The 22,529-nt window shown below is 42.3% G+C and overlaps 1 protein-coding gene across 1 annotated transcript in view; it reads right to left on the bottom strand.

Annotated features, from left to right (window-relative positions):
• LOC133654160 (guanine nucleotide-binding protein G(i) subunit alpha-1-like) overlaps positions 1-22,124 on the bottom strand; it is a 46,944-nt gene extending 24,820 nt beyond the window's left edge. The window contains exon 1 of the mRNA XM_062054248.1: positions 21,674-22,124. Within this exon, the coding sequence (XP_061910232.1) occupies positions 21,674-21,791 (118 nt within the window). The 5' untranslated portion in view covers positions 21,792-22,124. The remainder of the gene's footprint in view (positions 1-21,673) is intronic.
• Positions 22,125-22,529: the final 405 nt, after the last annotated feature.

The raw sequence follows: 22,529 nt of genomic DNA, 5'->3' as shown, positions 1-22,529 counted from the left end.
TAATTACACATGCTAAAAGTGCAATTTTAATGTTGGTGATGTGCATTTACTTAAACAAAGACTGAAGGTTATGGCAAGCAGAAACATTTTTGTTTGTTTCAATTATTTTCTCTAAAATGCATATAGAGGCTATAAAGTGTGTATTGTGGTGGATATACACACACAGGACACTTATTAATTATTACGGTTATAATTCACTGCGTTCTAGCCCATGTTTACTTGCATAGGTGCATAGGTGCTTTTACTTTGAAGTGTTGAGACACACCTCTGTGGTGCTGACGTAATTACCTGTGCGACGGTTTTGTTGTTGTGTTGTTCTCTCTGAAAATAAACGGAGTGTTACTTGGCTCTCCAAAGAGGAATAAATCTCAGTCGTTTCTCTGCCTACACTCCTACATTGGTGGCCCCGACGAAGCTGTCCAGTGCCCTCTCGCCCGCTGATGACTTTTCTCACCTCCTCAAGGAGTTCTCAGACATCACCGCACCTACCTTCTCCTCCACCTCCGCCAAACATGGTGTGTCGCACTACATCTCCACCAATGGCCCGCCTGTGCACGCCAAAGCCCGGCGCCTTGACCCACACAAGCTCAGTATCGCAAGAGCTGAGTTCGACGCCATGGAACGCCTTGGCATCGTCCGCCGGTCGAACAGTCCCTGGGCCTCCCCCCTTCACCTGGTGCCAAAGCCCAATGGTGGTTGGCGCCCGTGCGGCGACTACCGACGCCTTAATGCTGTCACTACGCCGGACCGGTACCCTATTCCACACATCCATGACTTTTCTGCCCACCTGGCGGGTGCGTCTATTTTTTCTAAAGTGGACCTCGTCCGGGGCTATCACCAGGTACCAGTTCAGCCTCAGGACATTCCCAAAACAGCGGTGATTACCCCATTCGGGCTTTTTGAGTTTCTACGGATGCCATTCGGACTAAAAAATGCTGCCCAGACCTTTCAGCGATTGATGGACACGGTGCTGCGTGACTTGTCATTCGTTTTTGTCTACCTGGACGATATCCTAGTGGCCAGCACGTCTGAGGCAGAGCACCTATCACACCTGCGTCTTCTCTTCAGTCGTCTCCAGCAGCACGGCTTGATCATCAACCCAGCGAAATGCCAGTTTGGACTGTCTTCCATGGATTTCCTGGGCCACCACATCACTACAGCAGGGGCGATTCCTCTGCCGTCAAAGGTGGAGGCAGTGTTGGGGCTTCCGCAGCCTCACACTGTCAAGGCTCTACAAGAGTTCTGCGGCATGGTCAATTTTTACCACCGTTTTGTGCCTCGGGCTGCCGACCTTATGCGCCCCCTATACAGCGCTCTCAAGGGTAAAAAAACTTCTAAGCATGCCCTTTCTTGGTCCACGGACATGTTGGCAGCTTTCTCTGCTACAAAGGATGCACTCGCGGACGCAACTATGCTGGCTCACCCGGTGCCTGACGCCCCTGTTGCTCTGACCACGGACGCCTCAGACTATGCTGTTGGTGCTGTTCTCCAGCAGTTGGTCAATAGTGTTTGGCAACCTCTCGCTTTTTTCAGCCGCCAACTTAGGTCCAGTGAGCAGAAATATAGCACTTTTGACCGTGAACTCCTCGCCCTGTATTTAGCCATCCGTCATTTCCGTTTCCTGCTGGAAGCCCGTCCGTTCACTGCCTTTGTGGATCACAAGCCTTTGACCTTCGCCATGGCCAAGGTGTCGGAACCATGGTCTGCTAGGCAACAGCGCCACCTAGCTTTTATTTCTGAATTTACCACGGACATTAAACATGTGTCAGGAAAAGACAATCCCGTGGCTGACTGCCTCTCCCGTGTGGTCATTGGTGCTGTCCACCTTGGAATAGACTATGCCCGAATGGCTGTGGACCAAGTTTCGGACCCCGACATTCAGGCGTACAGAACAGCGGTCACTGGCCTCCAGTTGGCGGACGTCCCGTTCGGCGATGCCAGCACAACGCTGCTCTGCGACGTATCTCTGGACCTGCCCCGTCCTGTGGTGCCGCAGGTCTGGAGACGGCAAGTTTTCGACGCCATACATGGCCTCTCGCACCCAGGCAGCAAGCCGTCACAGCGTCTCGTGGCAGCAAAGTTTGTCTGGCATGGCCTCAAGAAGGACATTCGCGACTGGGTCAGGACCTGTGTGGCATGCCAACGCGCTAAGATCCATCGCCATGTTAAGGCCCCGTTGGAGCAGTTTGCAGTTCCCGAAAGACGTTTTGACCACGTCAACGTTGACCTGGTAGGACCCCTTCCTCCCTCCAGGGGATTTACTCACCTTCTGACTATGGTGGACCGGACCACCCGTTGGCCGGAGGTTGTCCCACTGTCGGCAACGACATCAGCTGATGTGGCCCGGGCCTTCATTGGTACCTGGGTCGCCCGGTATGGTGCCCCATCTGACCTTTCGTCTGATCGTGGCCCCCAGTTTACTTCCGAGCTCTGGAATACTGTTGCCTGTCAGTTGGGTGTCTCACTCCACCGCACTACAGCATACCACCCTCAAGCAAACGGCATGTGTGAACGTTTTCACAGGGACATGAAGGCCGCCCTTAAGGCTTCTCTCACAGACGACGGCTGGGTCGACAAGCTCCCGTGGGTGATGCTGGGGATTAGAACTGCGCCTAAAGAGGACCTCCTGTCTTCCTCAGCGGAGTTAGTTTATGGCCAGACCCTCAGAGTTCCAGGTGAATTTATACCCCGCACTACAGTCCCCTGGTCTGCTTCTGACCAGCGGCGAAGCCTCATGGACACTGCCCGTACCTTCCTACCAGTCCCGACCTCGCACCACTGCTTGCCCCAGGTGCACATTCCCCCTGACCTGCGAGCAGCGGGGTACGTGTTCATCCGCCACGATGCCCATAGGGGGCCCTTGCAACCACCATACGACGGTCCTTATCGGGTTGTGGAGGCTGGGGATAAAACATTTGTCATTGACATTGGGGGCAGACTGGATCGCGTCTCAGTGGACCGGCTGAAGCCAGCCCACCTGGATTTGGGCCGTTCAGTTGAGGTGGCTCAGGCACCACGTCGCGGTCGACCCCCACACTGCCAACCGACGTCTGCTCGCCGTCAGCAGCCGGCTGTCACCCTCCCGCTTCACCCCCCTCCACCTGCCCAGGAGCTTCGGAATCGCTTTGGGCGGGTCATTCGGGTCCCTGGTCGTTTCACTGGGCCAGTTCTTGTGAATTCTGGGGGGACGTGTGTGGTGGATATACACACACAGGACACTTATTAATTATTACGGTTATAATTCACTGCGTTCTAGCCCATGTTTACTTGCATAGGTGCATAGGTGCTTTTACTTTGACGTAATTACCTGTGCGACGGTTTTGTTGTTGTGTTGTTCTCTCTGAAAATAAACGGAGTGTTACTTGGCTCTCCAAAGAGGAATAAATCTCCGTCGTTTCTCTGCCTACACTCCTACATTATTGTCCAATTACTCGATTAATCAAACAAAATAATCGATAGATTACTCAATTACTAAAATAATCAATAGCTACAGCAGCCCTAGTATAAACATGTTTCATCCTTATAGCAGGGCTTTTGGAATCATTCCCTTAGTGTAAGTCTGTCAGACTTACTCTTCCAGTCAATTCTCCACCAGTCTAATGGGCCTGACTGGCAATTGCTATTGTTTTAATTGACCTATGGGGACAGTCATAATTGTGGCTGATGAAATCTGCCTGGTAACAACTGGCAGGATAATGTAGGCAAAGTGGCCTGGAAAAAGAATCATAGTTTGATCTATGTATGATCGAATGTACAGTCGTACTGTACATGTAAAAGTTGTTCTCTTAATGGTGGAGCACTTTTTTTGTAAAGCAGATGATGTTTTGTAAAGTGACTAAAGATTTGCTAAATGTTAATTGACAGATAAATGCAAAAACTTATTGATTAAGCAAAATGCAATGCCCCCTTTTTCTGGTTCTGTACCATTCATTGCATTTTTGGCTGATTATCACCATTGCCTCCTGCCAGATTTACTTTGCATTCACATTTGTCCAAACACATGCAGAAATTCCCACAAAGCCTCATTTAACAATAATTTTAAAGCTTTTCTTTAAATGTGAAGAGCTGTTTGTGGGCCAACAGAAAACCATTTTACTTTGTAAAATGTGTTATCTTTCCAGTTTTTGTAGTTAAGTGCAAAAATCTTTACTGCCCGCCCCTCTTTTCCCCACATAGCTCTCTTTTATCCCCGCACTATCTAGGAGTGCTGAAATATGTGGGGAAAAAAGTTTCACCTTCAGCTTTGTGACTAAAAGCATACATTGAAAGAGTATCTACCATAAGCTCTCAGTTTTGCACCAGTACAGTACATAAATTGAGGGAGCTAAACTACAGTACAAGAAACCTGCTCCAGTTTAGACTATGAACAGAGATTGAGTACTTGCAAGAATCGATTTGTCCTACAGTATTCTGCAGATCAAGTTTAAAGAAAAAGCACAGCAACCATGAAAGATAAAAAGCTTAATGGCAAACTACTCAACATGTGGTAAACATTTATTTATCAGGAATAACATGCAGAGCAAAAACAGAGAACTAAGCATGAAAACTCCATAGAACATATCTTATTCTTTTTGAGACTCATGCTATGACGATTACTATTGGAATTTACAGTAAATCTATCATGTCTAATATTCAACCATCGTTTAATTTTAATATATAACAAACCATCTATAAAAACATCTAAATATCCAATAATCAGCAATACTAGGGCCAATTGTCAATGTGACGCAGCATGGCTGATTTCTTCAAACAACATCTTGTAGATTTTCATCTTTATAGACGTGACGAGGTAAGCCATGCGTGATATGTATGCATTCATAATAACTTTAATAAATGCGTCTGTACTCCATGTGATGCATTTTAATGGCGTCATCATATAGATCCTGGTACCATGTTCCCATCAAATCATATTGCAGTAGGTCATGTTACAAAGGTTCTCCTCCAGAAAATTGAAGCAGAGCGGAGTCTGTTGTCACTGAATAGAAATAAAGCAACAATGAGCACAACTACAAATTTCTTTGGAATGGACACAATGTAATAAAATAATTTAAGGATTCAAGGAATATCAATCCATATATATTACCATTCTCATGTAAGCCTGCTTGGTTTTCTTACCATTCTGACCATCAACCTTAGCTTAGCTGATTGCCTACTTATTTTCTTAAAGTAAATATTCTACCTACCTATTGTACCTATTTTTGTGTGTCCATGGTCTTGCCTACCAACACATGGATGTATAAGATATTTGTGTCAGCTACTATAGGTTGTGTTCAAAATGCTTTGGAATACATATTAGCATATATTTAAAACAAATATCATCAATGTTTTAGATTAGTCAATGAAGTAAGTGCAATTCAAGGATATGATTCAAAGATCCGATTTAGGGATCTTCCGTTCAGGTTTTTTTTTTGCTGCCGATATGATCATCCATTAAGGAGATTGGCCGATACCAATACCGATAATATGTATTAACTGTACATTTTTTTAATTCACTTATGGTGAGCGTTATTGACAGTGTAACAATATCAACACAATATTTAAAGTAGTTCCTCTCTCTCTTTTATTACATGCAATTGTTTGAGCAAAACAAAGTCAACAGTACACAGTAACTAAACAAAAGCAAAAATTACTATATATTACTCATTTAAATCCTTTGGCTTTTTCCCTCAAAGACCTCCTGTGTCTGGGGAATTATTCCCTGAGCTTGTAAACATTAACAAAACCAAAATATCGACCTAATCACTCACTTTACTAAGCACATATTTCTTGGTGTTGTTAGTTTAACATTAGCTTAATTATTAGCATGCCTGATTACTATTATACATGAAAGTGATTAACATTAGCTTAGGGGAGTGGCTCCACACTATGTATAGACATAGGGTCGTGGTCAAAAGTTTACATACACTTGTAAAGAATATAATGTCATGGCTGTCTTGAGTTTCTAATAATTTCTACAACTTTTATTTTTTTGTGATAGAGTGATTAGAGCACATACTTGTTTGTCACAAAAAACATTCATGAAGTTTGGTTCTTTTATGAATTTATTATGGGTCTACTGAAAATGTGACCAAATCTGCTGGGTCAAAAGTATACATAGAGCAATGTTAATATTTGGTTACATGTCCCTTGGCAAGTTTCACTGCAATAAGGCACTTTTGGTAGCCATCCACAAGCTTCTGGTTGAATTTTTGACCACTTCTCTTGACAAAATTGGTGCAGTTCAGGTAAATTTGTTGGTTTTCTGACATGGACTTGTTTCTTCAGCATTGATTTAGCCATTAATTTACCACTTTTGACGTGTGTTTGGGGTTATTGTCCTGTTGGAACACCCAACTGCGCCCAAGACCCAACATCCGGGCTGATGATTTTAGGTTGTCCTGAATAATTTGGAGGCAATCCTCCTTTTTCATTGTCCCATTTACTCTCTGTAAAGTACCAGTTCCATTGGCAGCAAAACAGGCCCAGAGCATAACACTACCACCACCAAGCTTGATGGTAGGAATGGTGTTCCTGGGATTAAAGGCCTCACCTTTTTTCCTCCAAATATATGGCTGGGTATTGTGGCCAAACAGCTCAATTTGTGTTTCATCGGACCACAGAACTTTCCTCCAGAAGGTCTTATCTTTGTCCATGTGATCAGCAGCAAACTTTAGACAAGCCTTAAGGTGCTGCTTCTGGAGCAGGGGCTTCCTTCTTGCATGGTAGCCTCTCAGTCCATGGCGATGCAAAACACGCTTGACTGTGGACACTGACATCTGTGTTTCAGTAGCTTCCAATTCCTTGCAGACCTGCTTTTTGGTGGTTCTCGATTGACTCTTGATCATCCTGACCAATTTTCTCTCAGCAGCAGGTGATAGCTTGCGTTTTCTTCCTGATCATGGCAGTGACAAAACTGTGCCCTGCACTTTATACTTAAGAACAATTGTCTGCACAGTTGCTTTTGGGACCTTAAGCTGCTTTGAAATGGCTCCAAGTGACTTCCCTGACTTGTTCAAGGCAATGATTTGTTTTTTTCAGATCTGTGCTGAGTTCCTTTGACTTTCCCATTGTCGTGTTTGTAACCGAGTCTAATGACTGCATCACATGAGCCCTATTTAAATGGGCTCAGAGAAGTCAACAGGTGTCGTCAATCATAATCACTCACATGAAGTTAAGAGGCCATGCCATGAAGCTAATTTGATTTGATTGTAACTTTTCTACATTACCAACATTGATAATGTATGTTGCTGTATGTATACTTTTGACCCAGCAGATTTGGTCACATTTTCAGTAGACCCATAATAAATTCATAAAAGAACCAAACTTCATGAATGTTTTTTGTGACAAACAAGTATGTGCTCCAAACACTAAATCACTAAAAAATAAGAATTGTAGAAATTATTGGAAACTCACTTCTGTACAAGTGTATGTAAACTTTTGACCACGACTGTACACAATTAGCTGCTAGCTGCTAGCTGCCTGTCAACCGATTGACTAAACATAAATACAGTGTCAGCCATGGGGGATCAGTGTTTGTGATCTGCATTAAAAGTCATTAATCGTCAATGGTGAGCACATACTTTTTCACAAAAATTGTCTGATACTGATTTCTGGCCGATCGATACATCCCTATTTCAATTAGTTTTTAAGTCCGACCTGTACCTCTGCAAAAAACGTTATGCCTGATGGTGGCCATGTTTGTCAATCAATACTGCCCAAATTTTACAGACACGGCTTGTCAGTCCACTAAAGGTGTGTACCAAATTGATTCCTGATGATGGAAGGTTCGGCTTAAAACCCTAAGTGTTTTGCAGAGCGCACTGACATGTGTGACATATATAAAATTAATCTGACTAAAAGGTCATACTTAAATTTTTCATTCAATTTCACTTTCGTCAGACATCAGACTTGTGAGCTCATAAAGGTTCAGAAAAAAAATTCACAGATACTCCCACTCTTTGTTGAAAGGCTACCAGAGTTGCAAAATACTATATTGTCCTCAATTATCCTTGTATGTGTAATGAGATTTTTTGTAAATACTATACCTTCCGACTGGTTGCCGACCTATCTGCAGTACTTTGTATGGCTGCCCTCTGGCTTGACAACCTGATCACTAATCAGTTGTAGACTAGATTTCACTTATCGGTTAGTTTAAATTGTCTTTTCAACTGCTGGGACTTTTAACATCTGTGCTGACTCCTGTCCCCATCCAGACAATTAGACTTGCATTTATTGGTGACCTAGTCATATCGATAGGTCCTGGCAGAAGATGATAAGCAGAAACAACGCTCTCTCGCTTACTCTTTGTAATTTCGATACAAGATAACACATGCAACCATGAAGACGTCACTCTCGGTTCATTTGGAAAGCTGGTTCTGTTTGGAGAAAAAGTGCTGCCAAACGCACAGTGGGTGTAAACTGGGGCATTCAACCAATTTCAGCAAGTCTGTGCTTCTCATCCATGATTGAATGTATCCTAAGATGCGTTGGGGAAACACATAATCTCAATTTACACTAACATGTGATCTAAGTTATAATATCGAAGATTTAAAAAAATGAGCTGCATCACAACTAAATGCTGTACACGATGACATACACTTAAGCTTGGCAGCTGCCAGGACCAGTTGGCCCTGGCCCTGCTGCACTGGCTGACAAAGCCCGCTGGCTAATATTCATCAGCCCGCCCCACATTAGGCAATCGTATTAATTAATTTACCTTTTTTTTAACTTGTCTTTTTTAATATAGTGTGGAGTGAGTGACCATTTTGTATTGACTTGATTGATTATTTTGTCTTTCTATTAATTTCATTAAAAACATTTTTGTAAACTGTTCTTTCAAGACGTCCCATTAAGAACAGCATAAATACTAGGGCTGCGAATCTTTGGGCTTCCCACGATTCGATTCAATATCGATTCTTGGGGTCACGAATCGATTCAAAATCGATTTTTTACGATTCAACGCGATTCTCGATTCAAAAACGATATTTTCCAGATTCAAAACAATTCTCTATTCATTCAATACATAGGATTTCAGCAGGATCTACCCCAGTCTGCTGACATGCAAGCAGAGTAGTACATTTTTGTAAAAAGCTTTTATAATTGTAAAGGACAATGTTTTATCAACTGATTGCAATAATGTAAATTTGTTGTAACTATTAAATGAACCAAAAATATGACTTATTTTATCTTTGTGAAAATATTGGACACAGTGTGTTGTCAAGCTTATGAGATGCGATGCAAGTGCAAGCCACTGTGACACTATTGTTCATTTTTATTTTTATTTTATAAATGTCTAATGATAATGTCAAAGAGGGATTTTTAATCACTGCTATGTTGAAATTGTAACTAATATTCATACTGTTGTTGATAATATTCATTTTTGTTTCACTACTTTTGGATTGTTCTGTGTCGTGTTTACATGTAGAGTAAGAGAAAGAGAAAAACTGTTCCATTTGAATTGAGGTTGCAAACAGGAAGTTCAATTGAAATTCAAATTCAAATTGAAGGAAGTAGAATTCCATGAAATTCCAATTGATAATTTGAGAATCATGCTATACAGTATATTCCATACATAACCGTTTTACATATTTTATAGAAATGTCATTACAGGTATAAATTGTATTTTAAAAGTATGTTCGATAAACAGATAATTCAGTTTGATGTATTGTAACTTTCAAAAAATGGAAAATGGTGGAAAAATAATTCATTTCTCAGGATGCTTTACTTTATCCTAGTATTCAAAATGAAGGAATACATGTTCAGTGTTTGTAAAGTATTTTCAGTATTTAAGCCAAAAACTTTTTAAACATGACACATTCTTCCTGTTACTTGTGCCGTAAAAAAAAATCCATTGTAAATAAAAAGTAAATTACAGGCTAATATTTGCATTAATTGCAGTAATTAAATATAAGTTTAGAGCTGTGATTACAGTGTTTAAATGCAGAATTACAGTGTTTTGTTTTACCTAAGTTACATTAAATTGCCTGTAGTTTTACACAAAGTAATGCAATTATTAGCCAGTAATTCACTAAGTGGCTATGTGTGATTTCTCCTAATTGTAATACATTTAATTTTGCTTCCTGTAATTCCAATACAGCATCCTGTGGGGAGGATTCAATTAAATTTGAATTCAAATTATTTAAATCAATTGAATTGAAATTCCAAAGCTATCTCTCCTCTCTGAGCTGCCACCTTACCGTGGTAGAGGAGTTTGCGTGTCCCAATGATCCTAGGAGCTATGTTGTCCGGGGGCTTTATGCCCCCTGGTCGGGTCTCCCAAGACAAACTGGTCCCAGGTGAGGGATCAGACAAAGAGCAGCTCGAAGACCTCAATGAAAAATAAAACCTATGGACCCAGATTTCCCTCGTCCGGACGCGGGTCACCGGGGCCCCCCTCTGGAGCCAGGCCCGGAGGTGGGGCACGATGGCGAGCGCCTGGTGGCCGGGCCTGTCCCCATGGGGCCCGGCCGGGCACAGCCCGAAGAGGCAACGTGGGTTCCCCCTCCAATGGGCTCACCAGAGGGGCTGGACTCTCTCTCTCTCCGTCTGGCAGTGAGAGGCGACGGGCTGGGGTGGCAATTCTTGTTGCCCCCCGGCTCAGAGCCTGCATGTTGGAGTTCAACCCGGTGGACGAGAGGGTAGCTTCCCTCCGCCTTCGGGTGGGGGAACGGGTCCTGACTGTGGTTTTCGCTTACGCGCCAAACCGCAGCTCAGAGTAGCCACCCTTTTTGGATTCACTCGAGGGAGTACTTGAGAGTGCTCCCCCGGGTGATTCCCTCGTTCTACTGGGGGACTTCAATGCTCATGTTGGCAGCGACAGTGAAACCTGGAGAGGCGTGATTGGGAAGAATGGCTGCCCGGATCTGAACCCGAGCGGTGTTTTGTTATTGGACTTTTGTGCCCGTCACAGATTGTCCATAACAAACACCATGTTCAAACATAAGGGTGTCCATATGTGCACTTGGCACCAGGACACCCTAGGCCGCAGTTCCATGATCGACTTTGTAGTTGTGTCGTCGGATTTGCGGCCTCATGTTTTGGACACTCGGGTGAAGAGAGGGGCGGAGCTTTCTACCGATCACCACCTGGTGGTGAGTTGGCTGCGATGGTGGGGGAGGATGCCGGACAGACCTGGCAGGCCCAAACGCATTGTGAGGGTTTGCTGGGAACGTCTGGCAGAGTCTCCTGTCAGAGAGAGTTTCAATTCCCACCTCCGGAAGAACTTTGAACATGTCACGAGGGAGGTGCTGGACATTGAGTCCGAATGGACCATGTTCCGCACCTCTATTGTCGAGGCGGCTGATTGGAGCTGTGGCCGCAAGGTAGTTGGTGCCTGTTGTGGCGGTAATCCTAGAACCCGTTGGTGGACACCGGCGGTGAGGGATGCCGTCAAGCTGAAGAAGGAGTCCTATCGGGTTCTTTTGGCTCATAGGACTCCTGAGGCAGCGGACAGGTCAAGCGGTGTGCGGCTTCGGCGGTCGCGGAGGCAAAAACTCGGACATGGGAGGAGTTCGGGGAAGCCATGGAAAACGACTTCCGGACGGCTTCGAAGCGATTCTGGACCACCATCCGCCGCCTCAGGAAGGGGAAGCAGTGCACTATCAACACCGTGTATGGTGAGGATGGTGTTCTGCTGACCTCGACTGCGGATGTTGTGGATCGGTGGAGGGAATACTTCGAAGACCTCCTCAATCCCACCAACATGTCTTCCTATGAGGAAGTAGTGCCTGGGGAATCTGTGGTGAGCTCTCCTATTTCTGGGGCTGAGGTTGCTGAGGTAATTAAAAAGCTCCTCGGTGGCAAGGCCCCGGGGGTGGATGAGATCCGCCCAGAGTTCCTTAAGGCTCTGGATGCTGTGGGGCTGTCTTGGTTGACAAGACTCTGCAGCATCGCGTGGACATCGGGGGCGGTACCTCTGGATTGGCAGACCGGGGTGGTGGTTCCTCTCTTTAAGAAGGGGAACCGGAGGGTGTGTTCTAACTATCGTGGGATCACACTCCTCAGCCTTCCCGGTAAGGTCTATTCAGGTGTGCTGGAGAGGAGGCTACGCCGGATAGTCGAACCTCGGATTCAGGAGGAACAGTGTGGTTTTCGTCCTGGTCGTGGAACTGTGGACCAGCTCTATACTCTCGGCAGGGTCCTTGAGGGTGCATGGGAGTTTGCCCAACCAGTCTACATGTGTTTTGTGGACTTGGAGAAGGCATTCGACCGTGTCCCTCAGGAAGTCCTGTGGGGAGTGCTCAGAGAGTATGGGGTATCGGACTGTCTGATTGTGGCGGTCCGCTCCCTGTATGATCAGTGCCAGAGTTTGGTCCGCATTGCCGGGAGTAAGTCGGACACGTTTCCAGTGAGAGTTGGACTCCGCCAAGGCTGCCCTTTGTCACCGATTCTGTTCATAACTTTTATGGACAGAATTTCTAGGCGCAGTCAAGGCATTGAGGGGATCTGGTTTGGTGGCTGAAGGATTAGGTCTCTGCTTTTTGCAGATGATGTGGTCCTGATGGCTTCATCTGGCCAGGATCTTCAGCTCTCACTGGATCGGTTCGCAGCTGAGTGTGAAGCGACTGGGATGAAAATCAGCACCTCCAAGTCCGAATCCATGGTTCTCGCCCGGAAAAGGGTGGAGTGCCATCTCCGGGTTGCGGAGGAGACCCTGCCCCAAGTGGAGGAGTTCAAGTACCTCGGAGACTTGTTCACGAGTGAGGGAAGAGTGGATCGTGAGATCGACAGGCGGATCGGTGCGGCGTCTTCAGTAATGCGGACGCTGTATCGATCCGTTGTGGTGAAGAAGGAGCTGAGCCGGAAGGCAAAGCTCTCAATTTACCGGTCGATCTACGTTCCCATCCTCACCTATGGTCATGAGCTTTGGGTTATGACCGAAAGGACAAGATCACGGGTACAAGCGGCCGAAATGAGTTTCCCCCGCCGGGTGGCGGGGCTCTCCCTTAGAGATAGGGTGAGAAGCTCTGCCATCCAGGGGGAGCTCAAAGTAAAGCCGCTGCTCCTCCACATCGAGAGGAGCCAGATGAGGTGGTTCGGGCATCTGGTCAGGATGCCACCTGAACGCCTCCCTAGGGAGGTGTTTAGGGCACGTCCGACCGGTAGGAGGCCACGGGGAAGACCCAGGACACGTTGGGAAGACTATGTCTCCCAGCTGGCCTGGGAACGCCTCTGGATCCCCGGGGAGGAGCTGGACGAAGTGGCTGGGGAGAGGGAAGTCTGGGCTTCCCTGCTTAAGCTGCTGCCCCCGCGACCCAACCTCGGATAAGCGGAAGAAGATGGATGGATGGATGGATGAATGGCTATCTATGATTAGAAGCTAATTTGGAATATTCTTGTTACATGTTCTCACCGTGCTTGCATGGGTTTTCGCAACGTACTCCAGCCTCCCCTTTGTTCCAAAAACATGCATGTTGGGTTAATTGTAGACTAAAAATTTTCATAATGTGAGTTTCATTGTATGTACTGTATATATTCAGCCACTCGACCAAAGTCAGCTAGGATAAGCTCCAGCCCACCTAGGACAATAATGTGGACAAGCAGTATCAACAATGGATGGTTTCTCAAAGTTTGAAAATAAAAGAATGGTTAAACCAGAGGTGTCCAAAGTGTGGCCCCGGGGCTAATTGTTGCCCACAGCTTGAAACATAATCAAACCAAAAACAGTAAAATTTTAATCAAAAAGATGTATAATGAGAAAAAGCTGCTATTTTGATACTAATAACTTTGCACCCTATAACACAAACCCAACACAAAGTTTTGTTTTTGAATATTTACAATATTTTTTTTTATAAAATAAAAAAATATTAAAACAGCCCCCTGCATACTTTGACTTTTTAGGTGTGTGCCCCTAAGTGGAAAACATTTAAACAACCCTGAATAAAACCAACTTCACCATTGGATAGAGAAAGTACACTCTAATGGTGGTTTAATGCACATACCGTACATGTCCATTAGAATGAATGAGTAAATACGCACTGTGGTCAAATGGTTAGCATGTGAGCCTCATAGTCAGAAGACTGAAGGTACTAATCTCCATTTGGGCATCTCTTTGTGGAGTTTGCATGGTCACCCCATGTGTGGGTTTTCTATAGGTACTGAGGCTTCCTCACACATTTCAAAGTATTGTCAGCTTAATTGCAGACTCATATATATGTGTATATATATATATATAAATATATATACATATATATAATATATACAGTATAGATGTTCTCATTCATCCAGGTCATTGTATTCTCAGAGCATTCAATCGATCGCAACTGGACTATTTGATTTGTCTTAGAAGATGTTTCGCCTCTCATCCTAGTAGGCTTCATCAGTTCATGCTCATAGACTTAAATTGGTCAGATCTAGTCTTAGCCTTAGAATGGTCAGATCTAGTCCACTAGTCGACTATTAAATGCGATAAAATCAATTGAATGCTCTGAGAATAATTGTCTATAGGTGTGAATGTGAGTCTACATGCACCCAGCATTTGGCTGGCGACCAGTCTAGTGTGTACAACACCCGAAGTCAAGGGTGTCAGCTGGGATAGACTCCAGCTCTCCCATGACCATAATCAGAGGCGGACTAACCATTAGGCCAACACAGGCAGTTGCCAAGGGCTCCAAAATGTCTCAGAAATAATGATTAATAAAGTTTTCTTCTATTGAAAACAATTATTTAGTTTTTTGTTTTATTTCATGCACTTTGAGATAAATTAAGATACATTAAAATGCTGAATCAGTATCACATATGATTTATTCGACAGCACCCCCCCTCCTTACTCGCACGATGGACTTTTCTACGCTACTTTGCATGTGCAGACTTGATTCAGGAAGACATACCAACACAAACCTGTTGATACGGTTGTGAGAGGTTTTTATCAAAAGGAAGTGAGGTTACTAAAGTGGAGAGGAAAAGAGGCTAATGTAATTGTTCAAACTACCTAATAGTCCTGGGTGATAAATAAATGTTATCGATAAATTCCGGGTTTTTTGCAGACCATCCATCCATCCATCTTCTTCCGCTTATCCCGAGGTCGCAGCGAAGCCCAGACTTCCCTCTCCCCAGTCACTTCGTCCAACAGACGATTTTTAAAAATGAAAGAAATCTATGATTTTCTCTTCTTGCTACGGCACAACTTTTGCCTCCAGGAGCTTCCGTAGCTTCCGCCCTCCCCCTTATTTCCTTCGCGAGAGTCACACACATATATCATAACATGGCTAATGCTAACGCAAACTATAGCAAAACGTTTGTTCCAATGTTTTGGTTTGGTTTTGTGGAAACATGCATGGAACCAATGACTGCAGGCTGCAAAGTTTGTTTGAAAAAGGCAGAAGCACAACAAACTTATTCCAGCAACTGAAACAGAAGCATCCAGCCAAGTGGGGGAAATGCAACTCTTTACAAAGCAAACAAGAACATAACAACAAACAACCTCCAGCTAAAATTCCATTTACTGTGGTGGAATAATTTACACAAGGTACCATGTATGATGAGAAAGAAGGACAGTGGAAAACTATCACAAACAGTAAAAGCCTGCGTTTATCCACTTACTAAAACTAAAGAGACCTTTCAATGGTACATTTTTATTTTTTAGGAGAATTTTATTCAAAACAGAATATTTAAGTTTGTAGTTTGTCAATGTCCAATATTGGAGTGTATTTATTTGTATTTTATTTGTATGATTTGCTAAATTTTTATTTACAGAAGTATTGTATTCAAGTATGTCTCGTTTAAACACGGCCACCGCCAAGAGCTCTCATTTTCCCACCAGTCACACACATGGCTTCCACATTGAAAGAGCTACGGTACATGTCACTTCGGGTCCAACTGCGCAAGGAATGGGCAATATGACCTAAAATCTGTATTGCACTATATATTGCAGCCTCCTGCGATAACAATATATATCACAAAATTATTTGGCAAATGAATAATAATAGAACCATTTAAAAGCAGCTGACAAAGGCTCCTAATTTGGCTGCTGAGGTATGCAGTAACATATTGCATCATTTAGGGTTGTATTATTTTATCAAAACTATTATTAATCTACTTGTTGAATTTACTGTTTATAGCTTGTAACTTTCTGGTGTAACGTGTTTCTCTTGACACTTAAAATGTAACAAGCATTTATTATTTAACACTTATTGTTTAGTTAATTAGTTTTGGGTGATACTACAAATTTGGGTATTGATCTAATACTGAGTAGTGATGGGGCAATATTGGCGATAACAATGCTGATACTTCAAATTTTTAATAATTAAATGTTTGATCGCAATTATAATAAGACAGAAATACAGGATTGAGATGTAACAATACTTAATTAGATATTTAAATTATTTCCTTACGCCCTTTTATTAAATAAATTGTTTTAATCAAAATAAAGTCAATAGTGCAGAATACCTAAATTCATACAAAGACTACTATTGATTCTGATTTAAATATTTTGTTTTTTGCACTTAAATTCCTCCTTGCAAAGGACTTTAAGTCGATTTTGTTGTTATTGTTCCTGAACAAAAACAACAAAATACAATTTTGTGATAATAGAAAATATCAATCTAATCACTGCAGTATCGACTATATACTAATACTATACTTGGTATCGTTACATCGATTTTTGTATCGATCTGCCCACCCTGTTTGCATTAAAAACTCGAGCTTAGCAGCTAGCATACCTTAGGGAAACGAGCACTCAGGGAGACATGCAGGAAGTGGAACAAAAATAAGAGCGCTGACAGGAAATAAACACAAACTAAGGAAACATAAACAGACGTTAAGTGACAGATCGTCAAATGTTGGTGCAATCAACCGTATCACAGGAAAGCCAAATGCTTTATTCGACACAGATGACCACATTATAGCGTCTCTGGTGATATTCGCTAACATCAATAAAATATCCTTAAAAGTATTAATAAACTAGATGAATAAATCTCCCATAGGCTCAACAGCATACACTGAATATTGATATTGCTGGCTAACATTGCTGAACAACCAGGGCACACATAGCTAAATAATGAGACAAAATATGAACTTCACACCATAAAAACTACTGCAGACATGAATTGTAGATGAGACTAATATTTGTAGCAGGAGTTCAACTTCAAACAAACATATCCTTTTTTTCACTAGCGTCACGATCACAGCAGCATGGGACTCGTTATGTCAATCAAATACGTTACTTACCGATGCATGAATAAGTCCAAATTTGTCTTTTACAGATTATTTCTTAATTTGTTGACCGCTCATATGTAAAGACATGATGTGCCTCCAATTTTTTGTTCTCTAAATACTGTGAGGTGTGTCAAATGAAGTGAAGTTGATGGCGAGCGGTAACGGCTTGGTGATGATAAATGGTTTAAATCCTTAAAAAATATATATTTCTGAAGAGTGTATAAATCCACTCTCTCCCATTTTAAATGTTTTTTTAATGATCACTTATATATTTGCCTCTAAACATTTCCAAATACGCCTAAATCTGCACGGATTCAGATAAATAAACAGTAGCCTAATGGGAGCCATCGCCTGAAACCCAGATGTGCCTCTAGGTCACGTGATTGCAACCCACCTGTACCAGCTGCACTCGGGTAGAGGCAGGGTACAACCTGGACAAGTCGCCACCTAATCGCAAGGCCAACACAATCAAAGTATATTGATATAGCCCTTTAATCGCAAGTGCCTCGAAGTGCTGCACAAACCACAATGAGATCACTGGTCTGAACCCACATCCGGGCAAAGAAAAACTCAAAACCCAAAATGGGAAAACACAAAAACTTTGGGAAGGGGCCACAGATGTGGGGACCCCCACTGCTCGAAAAACAAGTTGTCTTTATATTGAATCGATAAGCATCAATATTTGATTTATAACATCAAAAGCCCTACGTTTGCGAGTAGATATGATCAACATAATATTAATCTCACACAGATTCCTGAGCCCTTCTGTGCGATAATGAGCAAGCCAGTCACGTGATCCGTTACATGCATGTGGGAACCACAGTTCCTTCCATCTACAACAATTACGAATCATGGCAGACATTGTGAGGGGACAAATTATGATCCAGAACCCTATATTTTTGAGCCCAAACACAAGGAGGATGAGCATCAAGCGCCAGAAGCCGAGTACTAAATAGATGTAGCTTTAGTGAAACATATACCGTATTTCTTTGAATAGCCGCAGGGGCGCTAATTAATTTAAAACCTCCTGTCACTCCGGCGTTTACCGGAAGCCGGCGGGATGGCCGTGCATGCGGTAATTATTTTAAAACCTCTTCTCACTCCGGCGTTTACCAAAAGAAATGCGGTAAATTTAGGCGTGCGCTTTGAGTGTGATGTAAGCATACCATCATGAAAAGCACATTTAATTAAAAAAAACGTTATTATGGTCTTACCTGTACTTATAAATGGAGTCCATTTGCAGCTCCTTCTGACCAAAAGCATCGATAACTTGTTTATAGAAGTCTTCCTTATTTTCTTTCTTCAGTTTTAAAAGTCTCTCTGTCTCGATGGAGATATTCCTTTAATTATTACCTCCTGCTTCGATTGAAAGTCCAGTTTAGAAAACTGTTTTATTTTAGATACCGGTATGTAATCCTCCATGTTAAAAGTTCAGGCAGAGGAAAAAAAAAAAAATCTTTTGCTGCGTGTAGTCACTTCTTCTGCAGTACCGGAAGTCGCAAGAAGGATCACTAGCGCGGCAGCGCCCTCTACCACCAGGAGGCGGGAGTCATTTAATGACTTATACAGTATTTGACACACGCAGATACGGTATATTAATAAAACATAGCTGCTTACTGTTTTTTTTAGCATACTGTACCGGTATTCAATAGCTTGGACCTTAAATCCTACTGAATAGCTCTTTATCTTTTCTCCTTTGTGCGATTGCAAACTACTGAAAGCAGCTTCCTCCATTTTGAAAATGAGGACAGGTAAAGCGTCACTCGTGACGTAACGAATTTGACCCGGTGAAGGTTCTAGCCATATGCTAAATATTTTGCAAAACGAGTTTGACCCGGCGAAAATTATAGACATGCGATAATAAAATTAATATTTTGCAAAACGAATTTGATCCGGCGTTAATAATGAACCGGCGATAAGGCCAAGCATGCGTTAATTATTTTGAGAAACGAGTTTGACCCGGCAGTAATTCTAAACGTGCGTATACTATATTCCCTGCGCCAATTCAAGGAAATACGGTAATCCCGCAGCAGTATTGCTAAGTGCTAAACAAGAAACTAATAAAACAAACACTTACTGTACAATGTCTGCTATCGCTGGGATGCCAATCGTTGGGACACTCACATAATCGCGTTTGGATAAAGAATTAATCACAATCTTTGCAAAGGATTTTAAAAAATACTGCAAACGAGCTTACTTTTTGCCAATTTTGGGCTCTAAATTAGATGTCAAAGTTGACCAGCTTGTTGGTCATTCCTCTACTATCCAAGTGAGAGGCATGATTTATAATCTCCAATTAACTTTTACCAATTTAGTTTAGAGGCGAAGCAGAGGCAGCCGCAGAACATTGGCCATACATTCAGGTCATGTAAATAGAGTATTGTTGGTGGTTTTTGGATGGTTATTTAGAGGGCTTTGTGGGCGGAATAGAGGAGCCTCCCTTGACTCTATTGTTAGCTCATTTTTGCGAACGTTTATTTACGATTCAGAATGCATAAAACAATTAAAACATGTGTTCTTGTCCTACGTAGGGATTATGAATGATAAACATTACATCTCGTTCCCATGCTTACGTATTTCCAGCATGACTGGTCTGCTGTGTGGAGTTTGCATGTCCTCCCCGTGACTGCGTGGGTTCCCTCCGGGTACTCCGGCTTCCTCCCACCTCCAAAGACATGCACCTGGGGATAGGTTGATTGGCAACACTAAATTGGCCCTAGTGTGTGAATGTGAGTGTGAATGTTGTCTGTCTATCTATGTTGGCCCTGCGATGAGGTGGCGACTTGTCCAGGGTGTACCCCGCCTTCCGCCCGATTGTAGCTGAGATAGGCTCCAGCGCCCCCCGCGACCCCGAAGGGAATAAGCGGTAGAAAATGGATGGATGGATGGATGGTCTGCTGTCTAAAGACATGGAGCAGAGGAGTTCCCAAATCTACGGAAATTGCCAAAGTCTTTTAGAACAGAATATTCAAAATGGCCGTTTGAAATTGTGCTGTTTTGTGCATGTTTAGACTATATTTTCACATACTTTCCAGATTGGAGATACATAAATGGATATGGTTTAACGGATAAAATGAAACACAATTCAGCATATAAAGTTAACTTATTTTTACATTGTACTGGTACTTTAAAAGCTAACATGAAAACAAGAGACATTAACGTCTTTCCCCATTAAGAAACGACATACCCCAATCTAAACTTATTAAAACACATTGCTGTCTGAGCAACTAAGCCATTACAATTGTGCATATTGAACCTACAAGCTGTGCTCTTTTAGACAGAGTGATCGTTCTGTACGAGGCATAGGTGTTTTTACACTGCGCTCAAAGACCGCCGAACATAGTAGCCAGAAATAATAGATTTAGTTTGTTACGCACTTTTCATTTAAATAAATCTTCAAGCACTACTATACAAACCAATATTTAAAACAATAAAAGCTTAGCCATTAGAACAGATAAAATACAAAGACTAAAACATTATCACAGAAACACAAGAAACACAAAATTTAAGGTTATCTAAATGTGTCTAATTTAGTTATTTAAAAAAAATTACTTGGTCAAAATATTTCAGTGTGTGTATAAGTACTTTTGGAGCGCATTCAACAATACCGAGATAATAATGATAACCATGATAATTTTGGTCACGATAACGGCGATATAAAATTTTCAAATCACAACATCCCTAGTTTTGTGGAGGGTCCCAAGTCCTACATTTGCCTTGGGCCCCCAAATGACTAAATAATATGGATGCACACAAAAATGTATTCTGAATCGCAATTCTTATTCATCCCGATTCTAAATCAATTCATAATTTTTAAAAATGTACAAAAAAATACTTTTTTCTTTAATAGTATATGATTTTTGAAAATAAATGTTTAGGCCATCTCCATGAAACTAGAAGGAACTTTTCTATCATGTAACCTGTTTTGAAAAAGTTTTATTAAAATTATTATTTCAAATAATAGGAGTGCACAAAAACATTGATTCACATCCGAATCGCGATTCCTTTTCATCCTGATTCTAAATTGCTGATTCATAATTTTAAAAAATCTATTAAAAAAAAAGAAAAAAAAAGAAAAGTTGTATTAAATTGTTTTTTAGTATAAGAATCATTTAAAAAAAAATTGTTTTTAGGCCATCTCCAACCAGAGAGAGCTTTTTTTTAACCTGTAATCGGTTTTGAAAAAGTTTAAATGTAATGATTACACCAAATAATACATTGCGAGAATCGGTTTGAATCAGGAATCGTGTAGAATTGAGAATCGTGTTGGATGAGAATCTTTTCTAAATCGAATCGTCATCCCAGGAATCAGAACTAGGTCGAATTGTTAGGTGCCAAAGGAGTCACACCCCCGCTCTACACGCCCTTGACCCTAATGAAAATGGATGGATCGGTAAATCTAGAAGGTGTCAGGTTGGATAAACTGTGGTGATCTGCGACAGTGGGCTTGTATAATTGAAAGAACGATTAAAACAACTTCCCACTAACAAAACCATGACTTACTTACAAGTGGTGCGTTCAATGTCCGAATGATTCTTACCGAGTAAAAGCAGCTTCACTTCTCTCAAGGACTTCTCTAAATCTTCTCGAAGGTTTTTATCGATCATCTTGCTTCTCTCCACCGCAGCTTTGTCCTCGGCGCTGATGGTGCAGCCCATGACGGCTCTCGGAACAACTTTTTGACAAATATAGTAGAAATTATTCTTTTCAGGAGCTCATATACGTCGCCAGAGAGAAGCTGGAAAGCTTCAGCGGTTTAACTCCACAAGTGTCCCGGAAAAGGAACACCAACGTGTCCTGGTGGGTGTTTGGGAATTGTCTCGAAGCACTTTATCAGTGGTTTGATAACATAACAATGACACCGTTTAAAAGTCTAAACATAAACTACAAAGAAAAATGTCACAAGACAAAGTTTTCCCCCAAAAAACCGCGATAAAAAAAAGTATTTTCGCCGAGACATTGACAGCTCGCGCCGCTGTCTCTCTGTTCTCTTCATCCAGACGCTAATAAGCGGTTCTATGACGAAGAGGGGAATGGTGAACCCCAAGTGCATGCTGGGAAATGTAGTCATAGTCCCACACTGAAGACTTTCCGATGGAGTGAGATGTCATCTCACTGAGATGTCACTTGAGAAAAACCGAGCACATAACGATACAATGTAATGGATACAACCAACCATTATGCGGTGTTAATTTGCTAAGTGTTGCTATTGAAGTTAGTTCGAAACATTACATTAAACGCAAACTTTCACTCTGGTTTATGTTCGGGTTTATGGGGTGTGGCAGTGACCCCTAGCGGTTTTTTAGCACAACTACAATTCAATAATTATTGCAAAGCTTTATATTTATTTGTACTTAATTGTTTGCATGCATCACGTGCTTCACCGTTACCTCATT

This window comes from Entelurus aequoreus, linkage group LG07 (genome assembly GCF_033978785.1).
Source record: "Entelurus aequoreus isolate RoL-2023_Sb linkage group LG07, RoL_Eaeq_v1.1, whole genome shotgun sequence".
NCBI classification, from domain to species: domain Eukaryota; kingdom Metazoa; phylum Chordata; class Actinopteri; order Syngnathiformes; family Syngnathidae; genus Entelurus; species Entelurus aequoreus.
The sequence above is the reverse complement of the archived record's forward strand: the minus strand, read 5'-3'. Positions and strand labels throughout refer to the sequence as shown.